Source organism: Lepidochelys kempii, chromosome 7 (assembly GCF_965140285.1).
Source record: "Lepidochelys kempii isolate rLepKem1 chromosome 7, rLepKem1.hap1, whole genome shotgun sequence".
NCBI lineage: Eukaryota > Metazoa > Chordata > Testudines > Cheloniidae > Lepidochelys > Lepidochelys kempii.
The window spans coordinates 12,191,748-12,210,502 of record NC_136386.1 but is presented as its reverse complement, the minus strand read 5'-3'; the positions used below and the strand labels follow the sequence as shown (position 1 = coordinate 12,210,502).

The 18,755-nt window shown below is 39.0% G+C and overlaps 1 protein-coding gene across 5 annotated transcripts in view; it reads left to right on the top strand.

Moving 5' to 3' along the window:
* Nucleotides 1-18,755, top strand: part of CNTN3 (contactin 3) — a 261,889-nt gene that overhangs the window by 165,063 nt on the left and 78,071 nt on the right. For all 5 annotated transcript variants that reach the window (XM_073351137.2, XM_073351139.2, XM_073351135.2 and 2 more), the window contains 3 exons: nucleotides 15,156-15,359; nucleotides 15,699-15,801; nucleotides 16,730-16,914. In XM_073351137.2, coding sequence (XP_073207238.1) covers nucleotides 15,156-15,359; nucleotides 15,699-15,801; nucleotides 16,730-16,914 — 492 coding nt within the window. The remainder of the gene's footprint in view (nucleotides 1-15,155; nucleotides 15,360-15,698; nucleotides 15,802-16,729; nucleotides 16,915-18,755) is intronic.

The following is an 18,755-nucleotide window of genomic DNA, read 5'->3' as shown; positions in this document are numbered from 1 at the left end:
CTAATCTTGCCTGTAATTTGCTACTGGAATAGCTTGTAGTTTCTCTATCTGAGGGAAGTAGGGCATTATAGCTTTGTAGCGGCTTGGACAGGAGAAGAGCCTTCTTGTTGTACATAAGATCATTGTCTACCTCTCCAGTCAGCTGATAAAATGAAGTGTCATAAGGTGACTGTATTGTTGCAGAGTAACTAGATGGTTTTGCTTTAAGATTAAGTAGGAAAAAAGGCATGTTGAGTGATAAACTGCATCCTTAGCGATCAAGTCTTCCACAGGTATTCTGTGTAACATGTCATCATCTTCTCCTTGAAATGCTGCCTCCCTTAAATTGGTTGCTCTCTCATATGCTTCTGTTTTATTAAGTTTCTTGTCTTGTTTGTGTTGTTTTTCTCAAGCAAGCAATACAACAAGACCAGTCAGTGGAGGACATGCTTGCTCTGGTGACTGTAGAAGTAGGTGAGCATGATACTCTCTGATCAGATTCTGATTAATTTTCTTCCTGAGTTCAGTACAGCTCTGACATGTGCAAAATTCGACTTGCTTTTGTGTTTCTGAAACAACCCCTGTGATAGGGTATTGGTGGCCCATCATCTAAACTCATTCAGTAGCTGCCTATACAATTCATCTCTCCTGGCTCCAGCTGACAACATCACAGAATTCTGTCCATTACTGGTGACTTTTGATACTTGCATTCTTTTGATTTTCTTGGCAAATAAGACATTTTTCAAAAAGAACAGCAGTGTTTGTGGCACCTTAGAGACTAACAAATTTATTTGAGCATAAGCTTTTGTGCACTATAGCCCACTTCATCGGATGCATAGACTGGAACACATAGTAAGAAGATAGATAGATAGATAGATAGATACAGAGAAGTGAAAAGGTGGAGTAAGAGGCTAATTAATTAAGATGAGCTATTATCAGCAAGAGAAAAAAAACTTTTCTAATGATAATCAAAATGGCCCGTTTAGACAGTTGACAAGAAGGTGTGAGGATACTTAACATGGGGAAATAGATTCAATATGTGTAATGACCCAGCCACTCCCAGTCTCTATTCAAACCCAAGTTAATGTATCTAGTTTGCATATTAATTCAAGCTCAGCAGTTTCTCCTTGGAGTCTGTTTTTGAAACTTTTCTGTTTTTTCAACTTTTGTGGTGAGCCTTTTGCTCTTTGTTGTAACCTTTAAGGGGTTTATATCCTCCATGTTTTCCTATTCTGTAACTTCCCTGTAGAGGTAAAATTCCCAAAGTATATTGTTAACATTAGCACCACCACTACTGCCATTTTTCATTTTGTACAACTATACAGATTTGTGCTAAATTAGATCTATATGTTAGTATCAAAATTTAGGTTTTTGTTTAGTGAGCACTTTGATTGAAGCCCAATATGAAGCTGTGTATTGCCATCTGTAACACTAATATTGACCTGTGAATAAATGTGACTGAATTAAAAAGATAGTTTCTAGAATATTTCAAAGACTAGTACTTCATGTATAGGCAATTACAAATTTAAACCTTCTACCAGACAGACTAAATGCTACATTGTGCGTGCAAAAGCTTACAAATGGAGAGCATTAAGGAACAATCAGTTGCACATATACAAAATGGGAAATGACTGCCAAGGAAAGAGTACTGCAGAAAGGGATGTGGGGGTCATAGTGAACCACAAGCTAAATATGAGACTACAGTGTAACACTGTTGCAAAAAAAAAAAGCGAGCATCCTTCTGGGATGTATTAGCAGGAGTATTGGAAGCAAAACACGAGAAGTAATTCTTTTGCTCTACTCTGCGCTGATTAGGCCTCAACTGGAGTATTGTGTCCAATTCTGGGCGCCACATTTCAGGAAAGATGTGGACAACTTGGAGAAAGTCCAGAGAAGAGCAGCAAAAATTATTAAAAGTCTAGAAAACATGGCCTATGAGAGAAGATTGAAAAAATTGGGTTTGTTTAGTCTGGAAAAGAGAAGACTAAGAGGCGACATGATAACAGATTTCAAGTACATAAAAGGTTGTTACAAGGAGAAGGGAGAAAAAAAATTCTTAACCTCTGAGGACAGGATAGGAAGCAATGGGCTTAAATTGCAGCAAGGGAAGTTTAGGTTGGACATTAGGAAAAACTTCCTAACTGTCAGGGTGGTTAAGCAGTGGAATAAATTGCCTAGGGAGTTTGTGGAATCTCCATTGGAGATCTTTAAGAGCAGATCAGATAAACACCTGTCAGGGATGATTCTAGATAATACTTAGTCCTGCCATTAGTGCAGGGGACTGGTCTAGATGACCTTTTGCTATGATTCTCTGAATTCGTGTACATTTATATCTATCCACTATGCAGTACAAACTGGGTACGCAATCCACTACAACTGTTGCACAACCTTCAGTGAGAGACTGGTCAGCAAACTTCAACTGAAAATATAGACAGTTATTATAATTAACAAATATATGTGATGTGAAAATACTCATATTTGTATATTGCAAAATGTTGATATTCACCATTTTTGCTATGTGCTAAACAGCTTAATCATTTCTGAAGATAAAAAAATACTTGACCACGCCCATGCAAATCTTTTAATACATTGTTGTTTGGTAGCTTTGACTAATAAACGCCTCATTAAGGGGTTGAAATTAATGTAAACAATAAAAACTGTAGTTATAGTCACGTTGCAGTGTTTCTGGAACTGTTCAAAAATGACACCTTTTCATATTAAGAAAAGGAGGACTTGTGGCACCTTAGAGACTAACAAATTTGTTTGAGCATAAGCTTTCGTGAGCTACAGCTCACTTCATCGGATGCATTCAGTGGAAAATACAGTGGGGAGATTTATATACACAGAGAACATGAAACAATGGGTGTTACCATACACACTGTAAGGCGAGTGATCAGGTAAGATGAGCTATTACCAGCAGGAGAGCGGGGGGAAGGGCGGGAAGGGGGACCTTTTGTAGTGATAATCAAGGTGGGCCATTTCCAGCACTTGATAAGAACCTGGGTCCTGTTGTCCTCCTCGTGGTGTCTGTCCCCGTCCCGTCCCCCGTCCCCCCCGGCTGTTCCTCAGACGTCAACTGCTGGAAATGGCCCACCTTGATTATCACTACAAATGGTCCCCCCCACACACTCTCCTGATCACCTTACCTGATCACTCGCCTTACAGTGTGCATGGTAACACCCATTGTTTCATGTTCTCTGTGTATATAAATCTCCCCACTGTGTTTTCCACTGCATGCATCCGATGAAGTGAGCTGTAGCTCACGAAAGCTTATGCTCAAACAAATTTGTTCGTCTCTAAGGTGCCACAAGTCCTCCTTTTCTTTTTGCAAATACAGACTAACAGGGCTGCTACTCTGAAACTTTTTCATATTGGATACCATTGTTTCACCTTGCCTATGGGCTTATGGCACCATTTGACAGCTCCTCATCATACCTTATCTAAACGTACATAAAATAAGGTTCCAGTTGAGATATGATGTGAGTGTGTGTACAATGGGAAGGAGTACTTGTGCTGAGGAAGTGAGCTGTAGCTCACGAAAGCTTATGCTCTAATAAATTGGTTAGTCTCTAAGGTGCCACAAGTACTCCTTTTCTTTTTGCGAATACAGACTAACACGGCTGTTACTCTGAAACCTGTGTACAATGGGTACATTAAACTCTACATATATGGCCCTTTTTGGAGAATTGCCACATGCATACTTGTCATACAGTGTTTTCAAGCTGATATGCAGACAAGTTGGTTGTCACCCCTCCAGGCCTTCAAACAATTTTCACACATCCTTCGGAAGGTTGCATGAGAGAGTCTGACAATGTGTCAGTGGAACCAGCTGTGGCTTTAATAGGATTTTCAGCTGAATTAAAACTATTTTGAAGTTACATATAACTATGCTTTACATATCCAGTCTATGGTAGTTGGGTCTACAGCTGTAATGACTACAGGAAGTGTGCAGGAATTTGCACTGTATTTTACATCAATAATATACTGTCAGCTTTTCCTGAGTCCAGTAACTAAAAATATAAAGGCAGAGCATAGAATCATGGACATGTAAGATTTGGAGGGAACTTGATAGGTCATCTAGCCCAGTACTTTACACTGGGGCAGGGCTAAATATTATCTAGAATAGTGCTACTCAAAGTGGTGGTCCATGGACCGGTGCCGGTCCGTGAGCCATCGGCTGCTGGTCTGCGCACACATTGTGGAAAAAAATTACCGGTCCCCCACATCAGATAGCTTGAGAAGCACTGATCTAGAACATTCCTGACAGGTGTTTGTCTAACCTGTTTTTAGAAATCTCCAATGACTGAGATTCCACAATCTCGGTAGGTAATTTGTTTCTTCTGAGCTCTCCATTCCAGTTGCAGTTGCTGGTTTATATGGAAAATCTGACTCCTGCTGTTTCTCCACTTAACACTGTGATTATGCTGCAGTTAGCATCAGAAAAACATCTGCCAAAATGTAAAAGACAGATGGGTGCATCTGTAGACAGGAAAACGTGTCAGGTCTGACCTGATTTTTCTGTGGATTTTAGCTTGCTTTCTAATAAATAGTGAAATCTACTATTCCCTGAGGATTGACTGTTTCTTTACTGTGCATTGTGTCTTCCAAATGCCTGTTACAATTCATCTTGTACTGCATCAAGGATATGTGGGGGTTGCACCTCACACATCCTTAATCCATCATGAGTCTTTCTCCATACGGTCTTGAAAACACATTGTTGTGATACGAAAACAGTGGAGGCACGTGGAATAAAAACACAGATGTTGGAAGGGAGATAAAACCTCATGCCAGTCTGCACCTGCAAGGCAGGGGGAGGGATGGAGTAGAGTGGCAAATTATCCCACATCTGTCTACTCTGGGGTTTCTTGTATCTTCCTCTAAAGCATCTGTTACTGGGCACAAGATGAGTCTGATCCATGGTAATTCCTATGTTGATGTTAGATAAAGAAACCAACCAGAGACAGCTTTTTAAATTTTTTATTTAATAATTTATTTAATTTTTGTCTGGGTACATTCTCATATGGAAAAGCTGGCTATGTACCAGATGGAAAAGTCATGGCTAGAATAGTCTATTGAAAGTGCTTTGAAGAGAGCAGAGGAAAATTAGGTGAGTTGTGCTAAATTCAGGTGCCTCATTTTAGTTCTCTTTGTGGATTAAATACACAATTAGGTAAAAAGAAAAGGAGTACTTGTGGCACCTTAGAGACTAACAAATTTATTTGAGCATAAGCTTCCGTGAGCTACAGCTCACTTCATCAGATGCATCCATTGTGTGTAAAGTTATAAGATTTTACTGTATAATATTACTGAGACATTCCAAGTTTAGAAAAACAGGCACAAACCAGTCCCTCGAAGACAAAAGACAAACTAATGCATCAGCCAGGTGTCAACAAAATCAAATGGGCTCTAACCCGTTTAAGTGGCCATTCTTTGGCAGGAAAAAGGGTGTGGGCAAGAAATTTACATCTTGGCAAAGAAGCAGCTGGAAGTTCCTGTCTCCCCAGACTTTCTGTCTCCTGAATCCTGGAGATGATTATTAAAGAAGAAGGAAAGGATGAAAATGAGGAACAGAGGCCCAAAATCATCTTTCCCTTCATCTCTACTCATGGCATCAACAACTCAAAGGAAGCATCATTAGACTGGGGATAGATCCCTGGCTGAAAAGTTTGTAGCCAGTAAGACTGCTAAAGCATGTGGCAAGAGAAACCATTTCTTTGAATTCACTTAGCTTGTTAAATTAGGTAGTAGTTTGCATTTTACCTCTTATTTATTTGTAACCAATTCTGTCTTTTAAGGCTCATTACTTGTAATCACTTAAAAATCAATCTTTCTGTAGTTAATACATTTGTTTTATTGTTTTATCTAAACCAGTGTGTGTTTGGATTAAGAATTTGGCAAACTTCATTTGAGATAACAAGGTTTGTGCTTATCATTTTCTATTAATGAAATGACAGACTTTATATGAGCTTGTATTGTCCAGGAGGGTGCTGGGCAGTACAAGATGCACATTTCCGGAGGAAGGTCTGGGACTGAGAGTCTGCTGGTGTTACCCTTCAATGTAATTCATAAATGACTGATTATAGCACTCATAAAATATAACTGAGAATAATTTACATGCTGGAGGCTATGTGTGAGCAGACCAGCAGTGGTTGCTCTCATAGCAAAGCAATGTAAGAGGCACCCAAGGTTGGTGAAATGAGGGAGCACAGCTGTCCATCGGTCCAGATTGTACCCTGGGGAATGTCACAGCCTTAAAACACTGACCTGGAAATTCAGTCACTTCCTCAGCTTGCTTTCTTAGTAGTCTGAGCCCAGCTTAGTGTAGGGTTGGCACTTGGAACTCAGAACCTGACTATACACAGTAGATCAAAGCTAGCTCGGGTTGGCAGACATGAGCTGCTCTAATCTCACTTCCTTATTGCTGTATAGACATACCCATCACTTAAGTGCTTTTGAAAATTGTACTCTTAAATTCCTAAGTGACCAAAAATGACAGTGCTAGACTAGAAATATTAGGGTGATTAAGACTATTTTATCTTTAAATTCTCTAGACTGTACAAATTTAAACTTGGAAGCTTTGTAATTGAACTATTATGTGTATGCCATGCCTAGCACAGAGGGGCTTGATCCCAGATGGGGCGTCTCGATGCTATTGTAATATGAATAATAATAAAATAGGGATAAATAATGCTGAAAATTTGACTGAAGTAATCATACTTGGAGAAAAACTGTGGAAATAAGCCACGATCTAAACAAATAAAAATTAAAAATTGAGTAGTAGCTATAATTCTCTGTGCCTTATGCCCCTTGTGGGCTCAAGAAAGAAAAAAAACGGTATGGTTGAAAACAGAGGATTGGATCTCTTAGGAAACCTAAAAAAGGATGCATTACTTTAATTTATAATAGAAAAATCAACTGAAGAAATATAATGGACAGGAAAGAAGAGATTTTATGTCACTACAGGTACAGTAAGAGCAGCAAAAGGCAAGCCGAGTAAATGTAATAAGTCACAGAACAAGTTGTTTCATATGAATTTATTGGGGGAAAAATAGAGTTTTGTTAGGTTGTGTGAATATAAATGAAATATTGGCTATGGGGTGCTGGGAAAAGGAACGTTGTACTTCATTTTTAAAAGAATCAATGAAAATTGCTGTTGAAAGGGCAGTTAGGGTTTATTCATAGTATGTCTATATGTCTGATCAGACTGGGATATACTGGACCTGACTGTTGTCCTCTGTCGCAGGAGTAATTATTGACTTGACTGAAGTTACTCCTGCTTTATGCCAGGGTAATGAGAGCCGAATCAAGCCTCTGCTTTTTACACCAAATATCCAAATCCTTAATTTTTGCTTTGGTGTCTTTTTTCTAGAGAAAAAATACAACAGATGCATTAAAGCAAAGTCAACAGAAAACAGTTTCACAGAAGAATCTGTGTTATAATTTACTTTAAACAACATTTCTTTTAAGGATAGTATGTAGGTGGCTGTGTTTAGTATCTTGAGCTGCTGAAGAGAAACACTCACATCTGAAGAGACTCTTCAGAATGATTTTACGTCATACTAATTATCTAACTTCTGCAGCTTTCAGTATAAAACAAGCTATACTGTGATAATAAAGTTAGAGTAAACTCATTGCTTTAACAAAATGAATACTTATGCACCTACCCTTTATTAAATAGAAATTTCCCCACATTAGACATTATTCCCTCCCTATTGTGAAAAATGTTAGTATTTAACAGGGCTGAAATCAATAGGGCTGTATGGAAATAAGATTCTGAAGGAATTACTCTATAGAAAGTGTGTCACTGTTTGTTTTTATCAGTTTTATTAATCCTGCTATAGAATTCTATAGCAATTATATAATTCTTCATAAAATTCTATAGGGTGCTTTTGAAAAATAATTGCAGAACTCTCACTGTTTTATCTCATCCTATAGGACTTTTGCATACACTCTTGAACACTGGGTAAATTGAAGAGTCTGATCTACAGTCTGTGTCTCTTGCCCATCTCCAGCATTAAACTATATAAGCAAAGGAACATGAGAGTTTTCTCTGCTGTTTTAAATAAGGATTGGAAGGCAATACACCCAAGACTCTCAGTAAGAAAGGGAGGCTGTAGCAGATTGGTGAAGAGAGAGAAAGGGAAAAAGGGAAGAAAATAATTCAAACCAGAGACAGAAGGAAGGGGAAAGGTGAAAAAATGGAATGAGGATAAAAAGGCAAAGCAAAAAGGGGAGATGGCAGCTCAAGCAGAGTGAGGAATGAAGAGATCAAATAGATAAAGGGACAAACCGTTTGATTTTATTTGTTTTATTTTGCTCTCCTGTTGTAAAATCAGAACTCGTTTGGTTTATTTAATTTTAATTTTTTTAAGCATATTGGTATACAAACTGGTGCAACCCTTTGGCTTCTGGAAAGGTGCGGATGGCCTCCGTTCAGCATACTTTTGGGACCCCTCTTTAGTCCTTTTGGGGGTACCTTAGGTGTAGCTGAGGCAGCTTCACCTTAGGAGCGTTGCATTTCACTTCCAAAGTTCACATTATGCCGAGCTCGAACCCAACAGGAAGATTGCCAGTGTGAAAATATGTAAGTGTCAGAACAGGTTTAAAGAGCCACAGTATCCGAAAGGGAATAAATATCATGAAAGTTCAGCCACTCACGTACAGTGAATGTCTCTTTGTCTTAGAAAGCAGCAGTCTGGGCGCAGTGCTGCCATGCTTACTCACACTGTGTGGTAGGTTTCAGAGTAGCAGCCGTGTTAGTCTGTATTCGCAAAAAGAAAAGTAGGACTTGTGGCACCTTAGAGACTAACAAATTTATTTAAGCATAAGCTTTCGTGAGCTACAGCTCACTTAATCGGATGCATAAAGTGGAAAGTACAGTGAGAAGATTTTATATATACACACAGACCATGAAAAAATATACATTGTAAGGAGAGTGATCACTTAAGATGACCTATTACCAGAAGTAGAGTGGGGTGGGAGGAGAGAGAACCTTTTGAAGTGATAATCAAGGTGGGCCATGTCCAGCACATTTCCAGGAGTTAACAAAAACGTCTGAGGAACAGTGGGGGAGGAGGGAGGAATAAACAAGGGGAAATAGTTTCACTTAGTATAATGACTCAACCACTCCCAGTCTCTATTCAAGCCTAAGTTAATAGTATCCAATTTGCAAATTAATTCCAATTCAGCAGTCTCTCCTTGGAGTCTGTTTTCGAAATTTTTTTGTTGAAGGATAGTCACTTTGAGATCAGAAATCGAGTGACCAGCGAGATTGAAGTGTTCTCCGACTGGTTTATGAATGTTATAATTCTTGACATCTGATTTGTGTCCATTGATTCTTTTACGTAGAGACTGTCCAGTTTGCCCAATGTACATGGCAGAGGGGCATTGCTGGCACATGATGGCATATATCACATTGGTAGATGTGCAGGTGAACGAGCCTCTGATAGTGTGGCTGATGTGATTAGGCCCTATGATGGTGTCCCCTGAATAGATATGTGGGCACAGTTGGCAAAGGGCTTTGTGCAAGGATAGGTTCCTGGGTTACTGGTTCTGTTATGTGGTGTGTGGTTGCTAGTGAGTATTTGCTTCAGGCTGGGGGGCTGTCTGTAGGCAAGGACTGGCCTGTCTCCCAAGATTTGTGAGAGTGATGGGTCGTTTTTCAGGATAGGTTGTAGATCCTTGATAATGCGTTGGAGAGGTGTTAGTTGGGGGCTGAAGGTGACGGCTAGTGGTGTTCTGTTATTTTCTTTGTTAGGCCTGTCCTGTAGTGGGTGACTTCTGGGTACTCCTCTGGCTCTATCAATTTGTTTCTTCACTTCCACAGGTGGGTATTGTAGTTGTAAGAATGCTTGATAGAGATCTTGTAGGTGTCTGTCTCTGTCTGAGGGGTTGGAGCAAATGTGGTTGTATCGTAGAGCTTGGCTGTAGACAATGGATCGTGTGGTGTGTCCTGGGTGAAAGCTGGAGGCATGTAGGTAGGAATAGCGGACAGTAGGTTTCCGGTATAGGGTGGTGTTTGTGACCATCGCTTATTAGTACTGTAGTGTCCAGGAAGTGGATCTGTTGTGTGGACTGGTCCAGGCTGAGGTTGATGGTGGGATGGAAATTGTTGAAAACATGGTAGAATTCCTCAAGGGCTTCTTTTCTATGGGTCCAGATGATGAAGATGTCATCAATCATCAAGTAGAGTAGGGGCATTAGGGGACGAGAGCTGAGGAAGCATTGTTCTAAATCAGCCATAAAAATGTTGGCATACTGTGGGGCCATGCGGGTACCCATAGCAGTGCCGCTGATTTGAAGATATACATTGTCCCCAAATGTGAAATAGTTATGGGTGAGGACAAAGTCACAAAGTTCAGCAACCAGGTTTGCCGTGACATTATCGGGGATACTGTTCCTGATGGCTTGTAGTCCATCTTTGTGTGGAATGTTGGTGTAGAGGGCTTCTACATCCATAGTGGCCAGGATGGTGTTTTCAGGAAGATCACCGATGGATTGTAGTTTCCTCAGGAAGTCAGTGGTGTCTCAGAGATAGCTGGGAGTGCTGGTAGCGTAGGGCCTGAGGAGGGAGTCTACATAGCCAGACAATCCTGCTGTCAGGGTGCCAATGCCTCAGATGATGGGGCATCCAGGATTTCCAGGTTTATGGATCTTGGGTAGCAGATAGAATACCCCAGGTCGGGGTTCTAGGGGTGTGTCTGTGCGGATTTGTTGTTGTGCTTTTTCAGGGAGTTTCTTGAGCAGATGGTGTAGTTTCTTTTGATAACCCTCAGTGGGATCAGAGGGTAATGGCTTGTAGAAAGTGGTGTTGGAGAGCTACCTTAGCAGCCTCTTGTTCATATTTCAACCTATTCATGATGATGACAGCACCTCCTTTGTCAGCCTTTTTGATTATGATGTCACAGTTGTTTCTGAGGCTGTGGATGGCATTGCGTTCCGCATGGCTGAGGTTATGGGGCAAGTGATGCTGCTTTTCCACAATTTCAGCCCGTGCACGTCGGCGGAAGCACTCTATGTAGAAGTCCAGTCTGCTGTTTCGACCTTCAGGAGGAGTCCACCTAGAATCCTTCTTTTTGTAGTGTTGGTAGGGAGGCCTCTGTGGATTAGTATGTTGTTCAGAGGTATTTTGGAAATATTCCTTGAGTCGGAGACGTCGAAAAATAGGATTCTAGGTCACCACAGAACTGTATGATGTTCGTGGGGGTGGAGGGGCAGAAGGAGAGGCCCCGAGATAGGACCGATGCTTCTGCTGGGTTAAGAGTACAGTTGGATAGATTAACAATATTGCTGGGTGGGTTGAGGGAACCATTGCTGTGGCGTGTAGTGGTTTAGAGAGTTGAGTGTCCTTTTTCTTTTGTAGAGAAGCAAAGTGGTAGCTGAGCAGGCACAGAGTGAGGCACTCCACAACAGTGGGTTTAATCTCGTCCCCTTGTTCCACAAGATAAGGTGGGGGATGCATGGGCTAATTTCTAATATTTTGCACTCTCTTTGTAGTTGCGTTCCCTGCTATACCTCCTCCGCCCCACTCTGGTCTCCTGACCTATCGTGTAAGGTGCACTCATTTTATATGCCTAATGGACACAGGTTACCCTTCTTCCCCACTTCTCATAAATTTTGATACATGATATTGTATCATGTAACAATTGCTAAATATACAGAGGGGGACGTTTTCAGAGGCGCTCAGTGTTGACCTAACTCTGGTCTCTTTGAAGTCAATGTTAAAGTTCCCATTGCCTAAATCTGGGAGCAGAACTAGGCTCTTTTAGGTAAGTTTGAGCCCATATATATATTTTAAGGTTGGTAGGGACCATTGTCACTAGCTAGTCTGATCTCCTGCATGACACAGATCATAGAATTTTGCCCAGTATATTCTTGCATCAATCTCAGTTAGCTGCCCTCCTCACTTAATCAAAATTCCTTTTTAAATCAGTGGGACTGTTGCTTCACCGTGCTCTTTTGAATCGGGCTTTCAATCCTTCTCTACAAAGAAAAGTTGTATTATTTATACTGATGTATTATATACATATGATTATATCAGTATTGTAGGCCGATCTATAGATTATGTATTACTTATATTGATTACTTAAGAATTCACAGTAATCACACTGAGGTTTGACAGATTCTTGTCCCAAGATCAGGCCCAGTGTAATTAAAACTATTAAAACTAAAAAAAATGTTCAGTTGGGAACCCTGACATGCACAATTGCAACACTCACACTTTAAGAACACTTCTGTATTTACAGTAGTTTGTTAATACATTTAACAAAGTTACAAACACTCTAACCCAGAAAGATATTTAGAGATCATACAGCCTGTACATCTGAACATCCATCTACAAAGTGCATGGGCCTCAAGCCTTATGCTAACTGCTGAAGCCAGTGTCTGACAGGATCCAGGCTAAAGTTCTAAATGCCCCATGGGCTACAGTATAACTGTTCCGTGTGGGGACACTTACGCTAGAATAAGTGTCCACACGAGGTGGGGGGCAGGGATTATACTGGTATAAATAGTCTGGTTTAAATTCACGATTAAAATGTTTCTGTTTAGGTGAGGGATTATCGTCATATAAAGAGACATACTAAATGTTCATTAGGTTTCATGGGTATATTCTTTCAGTAATGAATGCCTCCTAATATAACAAAAGCCTAACACTTGAAAACAACATTCAGGCTCAATAGAAAGCAAAAAGTCTTGCTGTTAACATTGTCTATGACTTTGCTAATGGAGGGAGTTTAAATTTTAATAAAAGAAAATTAAACATAATTAGGAAATCCGTCCCATTTTGATGTCTGCTTTGTGTTACTTAGTACATAAATATTTTATAATTTGCTTTATTCCAACTTTTGCCATACATATCATCTCCAATGTTGTGACATTGTTCTTCTGATTCCCTGTTCTCTTGGAACTCGTTGGAATTTAGTTCTACAAATTATGTTAAATTCGCATTCTCTCTTTTGATAGCTGCATTGAAATGATCACTACGTGCACAGCTGTGGATTTCTAATTAGCTGCGTGCAGAGAGGTACAATCTCTATTTGCAAAGGCAGGGCAAGTGCTATAAGGTATTTTAATACCAGGGTAGGTCAATCACATTATAATTAGCTCTAATTAGCACTCACAGAAGCTGTAACTTTTTAAAAAAGCTTTCAGCCAGGTGACACTCAGGTGAAAAATTGTTTGCTGCCTGCAAAACAATTAAAAATAATTAATTTCAATTCTGATTCTGAGGCATATGACTAAAAGGCAAGTACATTAGCTTGCCGAGGAAATGTGTTTTGCAAAGTAAAATTTAATACACAGAGCAGAATGTTCTCTAAAAGTGGTGATCAGTAAACCAATTACATTGTAATTGTAATGTTTGTCAAATTTAGTCCTGAGCTTTTGTTTAATGTTTAAATTGCAATTGTGCTTTAAAGTGACTGTGAAACTGGCATTATGAGATTCCAGGTCAAATTTGCTCACTTTGCTATAAAGCATATCCATCTATTTTATAACTGCCAGCCCAGCAAACTTTTTGTCTGGCTATTGGACAGATGTGTATTTTCCTTCAGCTGAGGTAAATGGACATAGCTCCTTTGACTTCCATGGAACTATGCCAGTTTACATGACTTAAGGATCTGACCCATATTCTGAATGATTAGTATTTACCTTTTCAGCTAAGGCTTGTGTCATTCTTGCTATTTGCACCTCCTTCCATTCACCCCAGGTCATTAGAAAACAAAGAGTTATAGGGCAGGACATTGCACTTAAATCATTTGTTTTCCTTTCATCTTTTTCCTCCTCCTTTATTTATGTGTAGATATTTGTTTCTTTCCAAAATCTGGCAGTTCAGTGAGAGATTACAGATTGCACATTAACACAACCAGGCATATTCCTGTCTTTGCTGTCTGCTCCTCATTCATATAGTACACAAAATTCCATAGGGTAAAAGTTAGGAGACCATATTGCATGATTAAGTACAATAAAGCTGCCAATCTAGAAAGAGACCATTTGAAAAGTTGATTTTTTAAAAAAATAATTGATGGAAACATTAAATAATTTGGGGATGATGCTGCACTAGAATTATAGTGCTCTGGAAGTGTCTATGTCTACACTACCCACCGGATTGGCGGACAGCGATCGATCCAGCGGGGATCGATTTATCTCGTCTAATCTAGACACGATAAGTCGACCCCTGAGCGCTCTCTCGTCGACTCCTGTCCTCCACTGGCGTGAGAGGCGCAGGCGGAGTCAACGGGGGAGCAGCAGCAAAGTCGACTCACCGCGGTGAAGACACCACGGTAAGTTGATCTAAGTACGTCGACTTCAGCTATGTTATTCACGTAGCTGAAGTTGTGTAACTTAGATCGATCCCTCCCACCACCTCAGTGTAGACCAGGGCTTAAGAATAAACATCTATTAATAAATGACAAACAAACTACATTTAAAATATGTAAAACCACAAAAACAATGGAAATTGACTTGTAAGTCTTATCCAACCCTGAAGTTCAGAGGAGCAGTTCTAAAATACTGTTCTTTATAAATCTGTGGTCATCTAGGACTTCACAGGTGTTACTATTCTGCACACCCGGGAAACTTTTCAGTGACAGTGAAGATAGAACTTGCACCCTCCTGCTACAAAAGCACAAATCCCGATCACTTCAGAATCTGTTAGCTTGTAATTATAGGTAATTATAGCTAGGGCTTCTGACACACTGGTGAGCAATTCTGATTCCGTCCCCCACGCACACACATGCAAACACATATATATTAATAGGTTTTCTATTCTCTTACTCTCTCTGCAAGCGTGTGTACCCCTGGTATTCAGAATTCATCAAAAGCTAAGGAAGAAATATTGTGTGGGCCACTAGTTAAAGTACTGACTCCATATCATCGTCACTACAGTGTAAAGTAGGATACCACACCACATATGTGAAGCAGTGGATGTAAGGTTTCCTGCCTGTGACTGTTTGGGAGCTGTGGAAGGTGATGGGGTAGGGAAATACTGGTGTATTTCTATATAAGTTTTCCCAGGTAAAATGGCCAATCCCTCCTGATTGAGGCATAACTAACTACACCCAGATACCAGTATTTGCGAGAATATTGTACCTGCCAGTATGAAGCCCACTTCTTGTGCTTTCAGGCAGACTGTGTGTATTATATTCATATTTCTTTTTTTTTTCCACACAAATTAGAACTGTCATTTGCTTGGATCTTCAATAAATATCCATCGTTTGTACAAGAGGACAGTCGTCGATTTGTGTCTCAAGAGACTGGGCATCTCTACATAGCTAAAGTGGAGCCATCAGATGTAGGAAATTACACCTGTGTTGGGACCAGCACTGTAACAAACACCAGAGTTCTCAGTTCACCAACCCCTCTAGTGCTACGCACAGATGGTATGACTTCAATCTGAAACTGTATGTTGATTAAAACTGCTATCTACATACACATAGTATCTGGACCATGCATTTTTGTCATATGTAATCTTCCATGCATATCAAGAATAGTAGTTTCTAATCAAAAGAATCGTGCTGACTATGAACTACTCTACTGTACACTTAAAATTATTTGTCTCATAGGAAGAAAATCCTGAGGCCCACGCATTTTTTTTAAAACAGTGTGCATTTGATCAGAAGAGATGGATAGTTTGAACCTAACTTGCTGTAATGCTAAAGAAAAAGGCAGAGCCATACAAATAAAAACTACTGATCTTTTGTCCTTCTCATAATTAACAGGTGTTATGGGTGAATATGAACCCAAAATAGAAGTTCAGTTTCCTGAGACACTTCCTGCAGCTAAAGGTTCAACAGTGAAACTGGAATGTTTTGCCCTAGGAAAGTAAGTTCTTATATACTTTATTATACTTAAAAACATGTATTTAGGCAACATAGCAATTTAAATATGACTTCAAGTTACCTTGAATAAAATCAATATGATGTTATATTAAATTTATTCAAACCATCCGTGGCATGCCAACACACATACATAGAATTCTCATTGTACTGTTAACTGATGCTGTCATAATACTTCTTTTCTTTGACTTCGTAAATATCCATAAAAACAGTTTCTTACCACGTCATCATGGTTCTTTCCTCTTATCCAAACTTAATCCCTTCTGCTCTTCACAAATGGTTTGAGAACCAGTCTTAATTTATGCAAATGTATTTGCCAATTATTCTGTGGGTAATTTGATGAGAGCTTTGCCAAGTATTCATTAATTAGAGTGTGAGATTGGCAACCTAAATCACATAATACTGCTTGTGCTTATTGAATAGGTGACTGAAACTTTTAAAATCAGAGAATTAATGAACAGCAATAGAAGAATGCAAATTTCAAAAGTGCTGAGCCTTATCCTATCTCTCTTCCCATGGAAGTCAATCATAAAACTGCCTTTGACTTCAGTGGGAAACCAACGCTACGATTTTTTGAAAATCCTATTCTAAAGTATTTCTGGAATGAAAGTACTGGGATTTGTAGAAAGTTTTACAAACACTGAACAGTCATCCAAATTATTGTGAATAATGGACAATTTGCCAACACAAATAATAGTGAACCAAACACAATGCATAGATTTGCAAATCAGTTTCTTCAGTATTCCACCATCTCTAATATATGTTGTATATTAGATAAAAATTGACTACAAACCTTTTTTTCTTTAGTCAGTTTTGAGGTTATTTTAATTTCATATTATGTATATAATGTTGTCAAATGAGTGTGTTTAAGCAAACTTTTTAAAAGTAACTAATCCCATAAATTTCTTTTTTAGCCCGGTGCCTCAGATAAACTGGAGAAGAACTGATGGCCTGCCATTTCCAAGTAAAGTAAAGTTGAGGAAATTCAGTGGCATGATTGAAATTCCAAATTTCCAGCAGGAGGATGCAGGCCTCTATGAGTGCATTACTGAAAACTCAAGAGGGAAAAACATTGCAAGAGGACGTCTCACCTATTATGGTAGGAAGCTTTCCTCCTCACAAAATAAGAGTGCAATTTACATAGGATAGACTATTGATATGTGATTTAATACAGTACCATAGAATTCCTGCAGTTAAAAATCAGGTGCCATCTAATTGCTACCTGAGAAGGAGAGAATCCCCACATCCCGTTCTGAAGTTTTTTGCTTAAACAGGCTTTATTCCAAGACAAACAGTCTTTAAAGCTTCAAAAATAGGAAATGAGGGTTTTCTCCTGCTAAGAACAGTTCATGTTCAGAGTACTCCTGGAAGTGGTATGTGTAGGAACTACATTGAATAAATTGCCTGTTGCAACAGAATAGTTAGTTACCTAAAACTCTGATTTTTTTTTTGATACTGTCATCGATGCATAGGTCGAAGCTTTCCAGTGGCCATAATAGTTTTGCAGACTACATGTGGAAGCCATACTTCCATTTAAATAAATAAGCAGATTTTTGAGGATCCTTTTGGGATTATCAAATCATATTTACAGGAAAATTAAATTCCATCTTGGTTTGGAAAAAATGATTCTAGAAAACTCTCAAATCCCTTTTGTTCAAAAGGACCAATGAGGCTTTAAAATGAATAAATAAATTAGGGAATGTAATCTAACTTAGAAAATTAAGAAACGTGGAATTTAATAGCTGGAGAACAGCTACAGTCTCTTGTGCATTTAAAACTATACAGCCAATTGAAAATCAACAATGCATATTGGTGTTTTCTTAATGGTAAAGTGATTTACAAGCAAACTGGCAATTGACAACTTTTGTAAAAGTCAAATCTCAGCAAATGTAATTTTCCTTAGGAGTAGCAATTAAACGAATTGTTTCACTTTATGCTATGAAATGTTTACTTCATGTAAGATTATTTTAACAAAGATACAAAAGTTGTATATACAAGGACAGAATGTAGACTCAAAGAAGATCACAGAAATATTCTTTTCAGATGTTTATTCTTTGATACAGTACACAAAGCGCTACAGCATAGATTTCCTGAATTTTGATTCAATTTATATAAAGGTGATTTTACAAATAAGTGGAAAGGCAAATTTTCCCCCATCTTCAATTAAATGAAAAAGGATAGATTGATTTTCCATGTGCAGGTTGCAGTTATGAATCCTACAATAAACATTATATATATAAAATACAGTACAAAAAGGCTAGGATTAATCATCTGCCAGCACCACATCTGAGACTTGGCTCTATGCACTGCTTTTCATAGAGTGACTTTCATTAGCAACTTGCAAAGTCTTAATTAAGTGACAGTACATCCCTTGAGTTTGTCACTTGTTTACAGCAGTTTTACAACAGTGTAATAAACACATTGATTTATGAGCCACACCACCACAAACCTGGTGTAACACACTGGTTCAAGACAACTGATTTATTGGTTACTTGGCATAATTTAACCTACAGGACACTGTTTCCTATGTTGCATTGGGGCTCCTAGAGGACACCGTGCCTGAATCAAAGAAAGTTTCTGCACAAAGGATAGCAGGACTGGGTTGGGACTACTGAGAACAGAGTCCTGACCTTCCTCTGATCTTAGAACCATAAAAGGATGAAAATGCTCACTGCAAACTCTGTATCCATGTGGGAATTTGAACTCTCTCAGAGTTAGTATTCAGCTACAGTGTTGGGGATAGGTTCATCCCTATTATTGATGGTTAAGACAATAACTCTGTTGCTCTGTTGACATAAGTAGCAAACCAACCAGTCTATATTAAGGAAAGTGTATTTATATAACTTTTTTCTTTTGGCAGCTGGGGGATTGTTTGTAGATTAATACTGTTCCGTAACTGAAGATGCTACCTTCATGTGACTCTGATATTTACTTGTCACA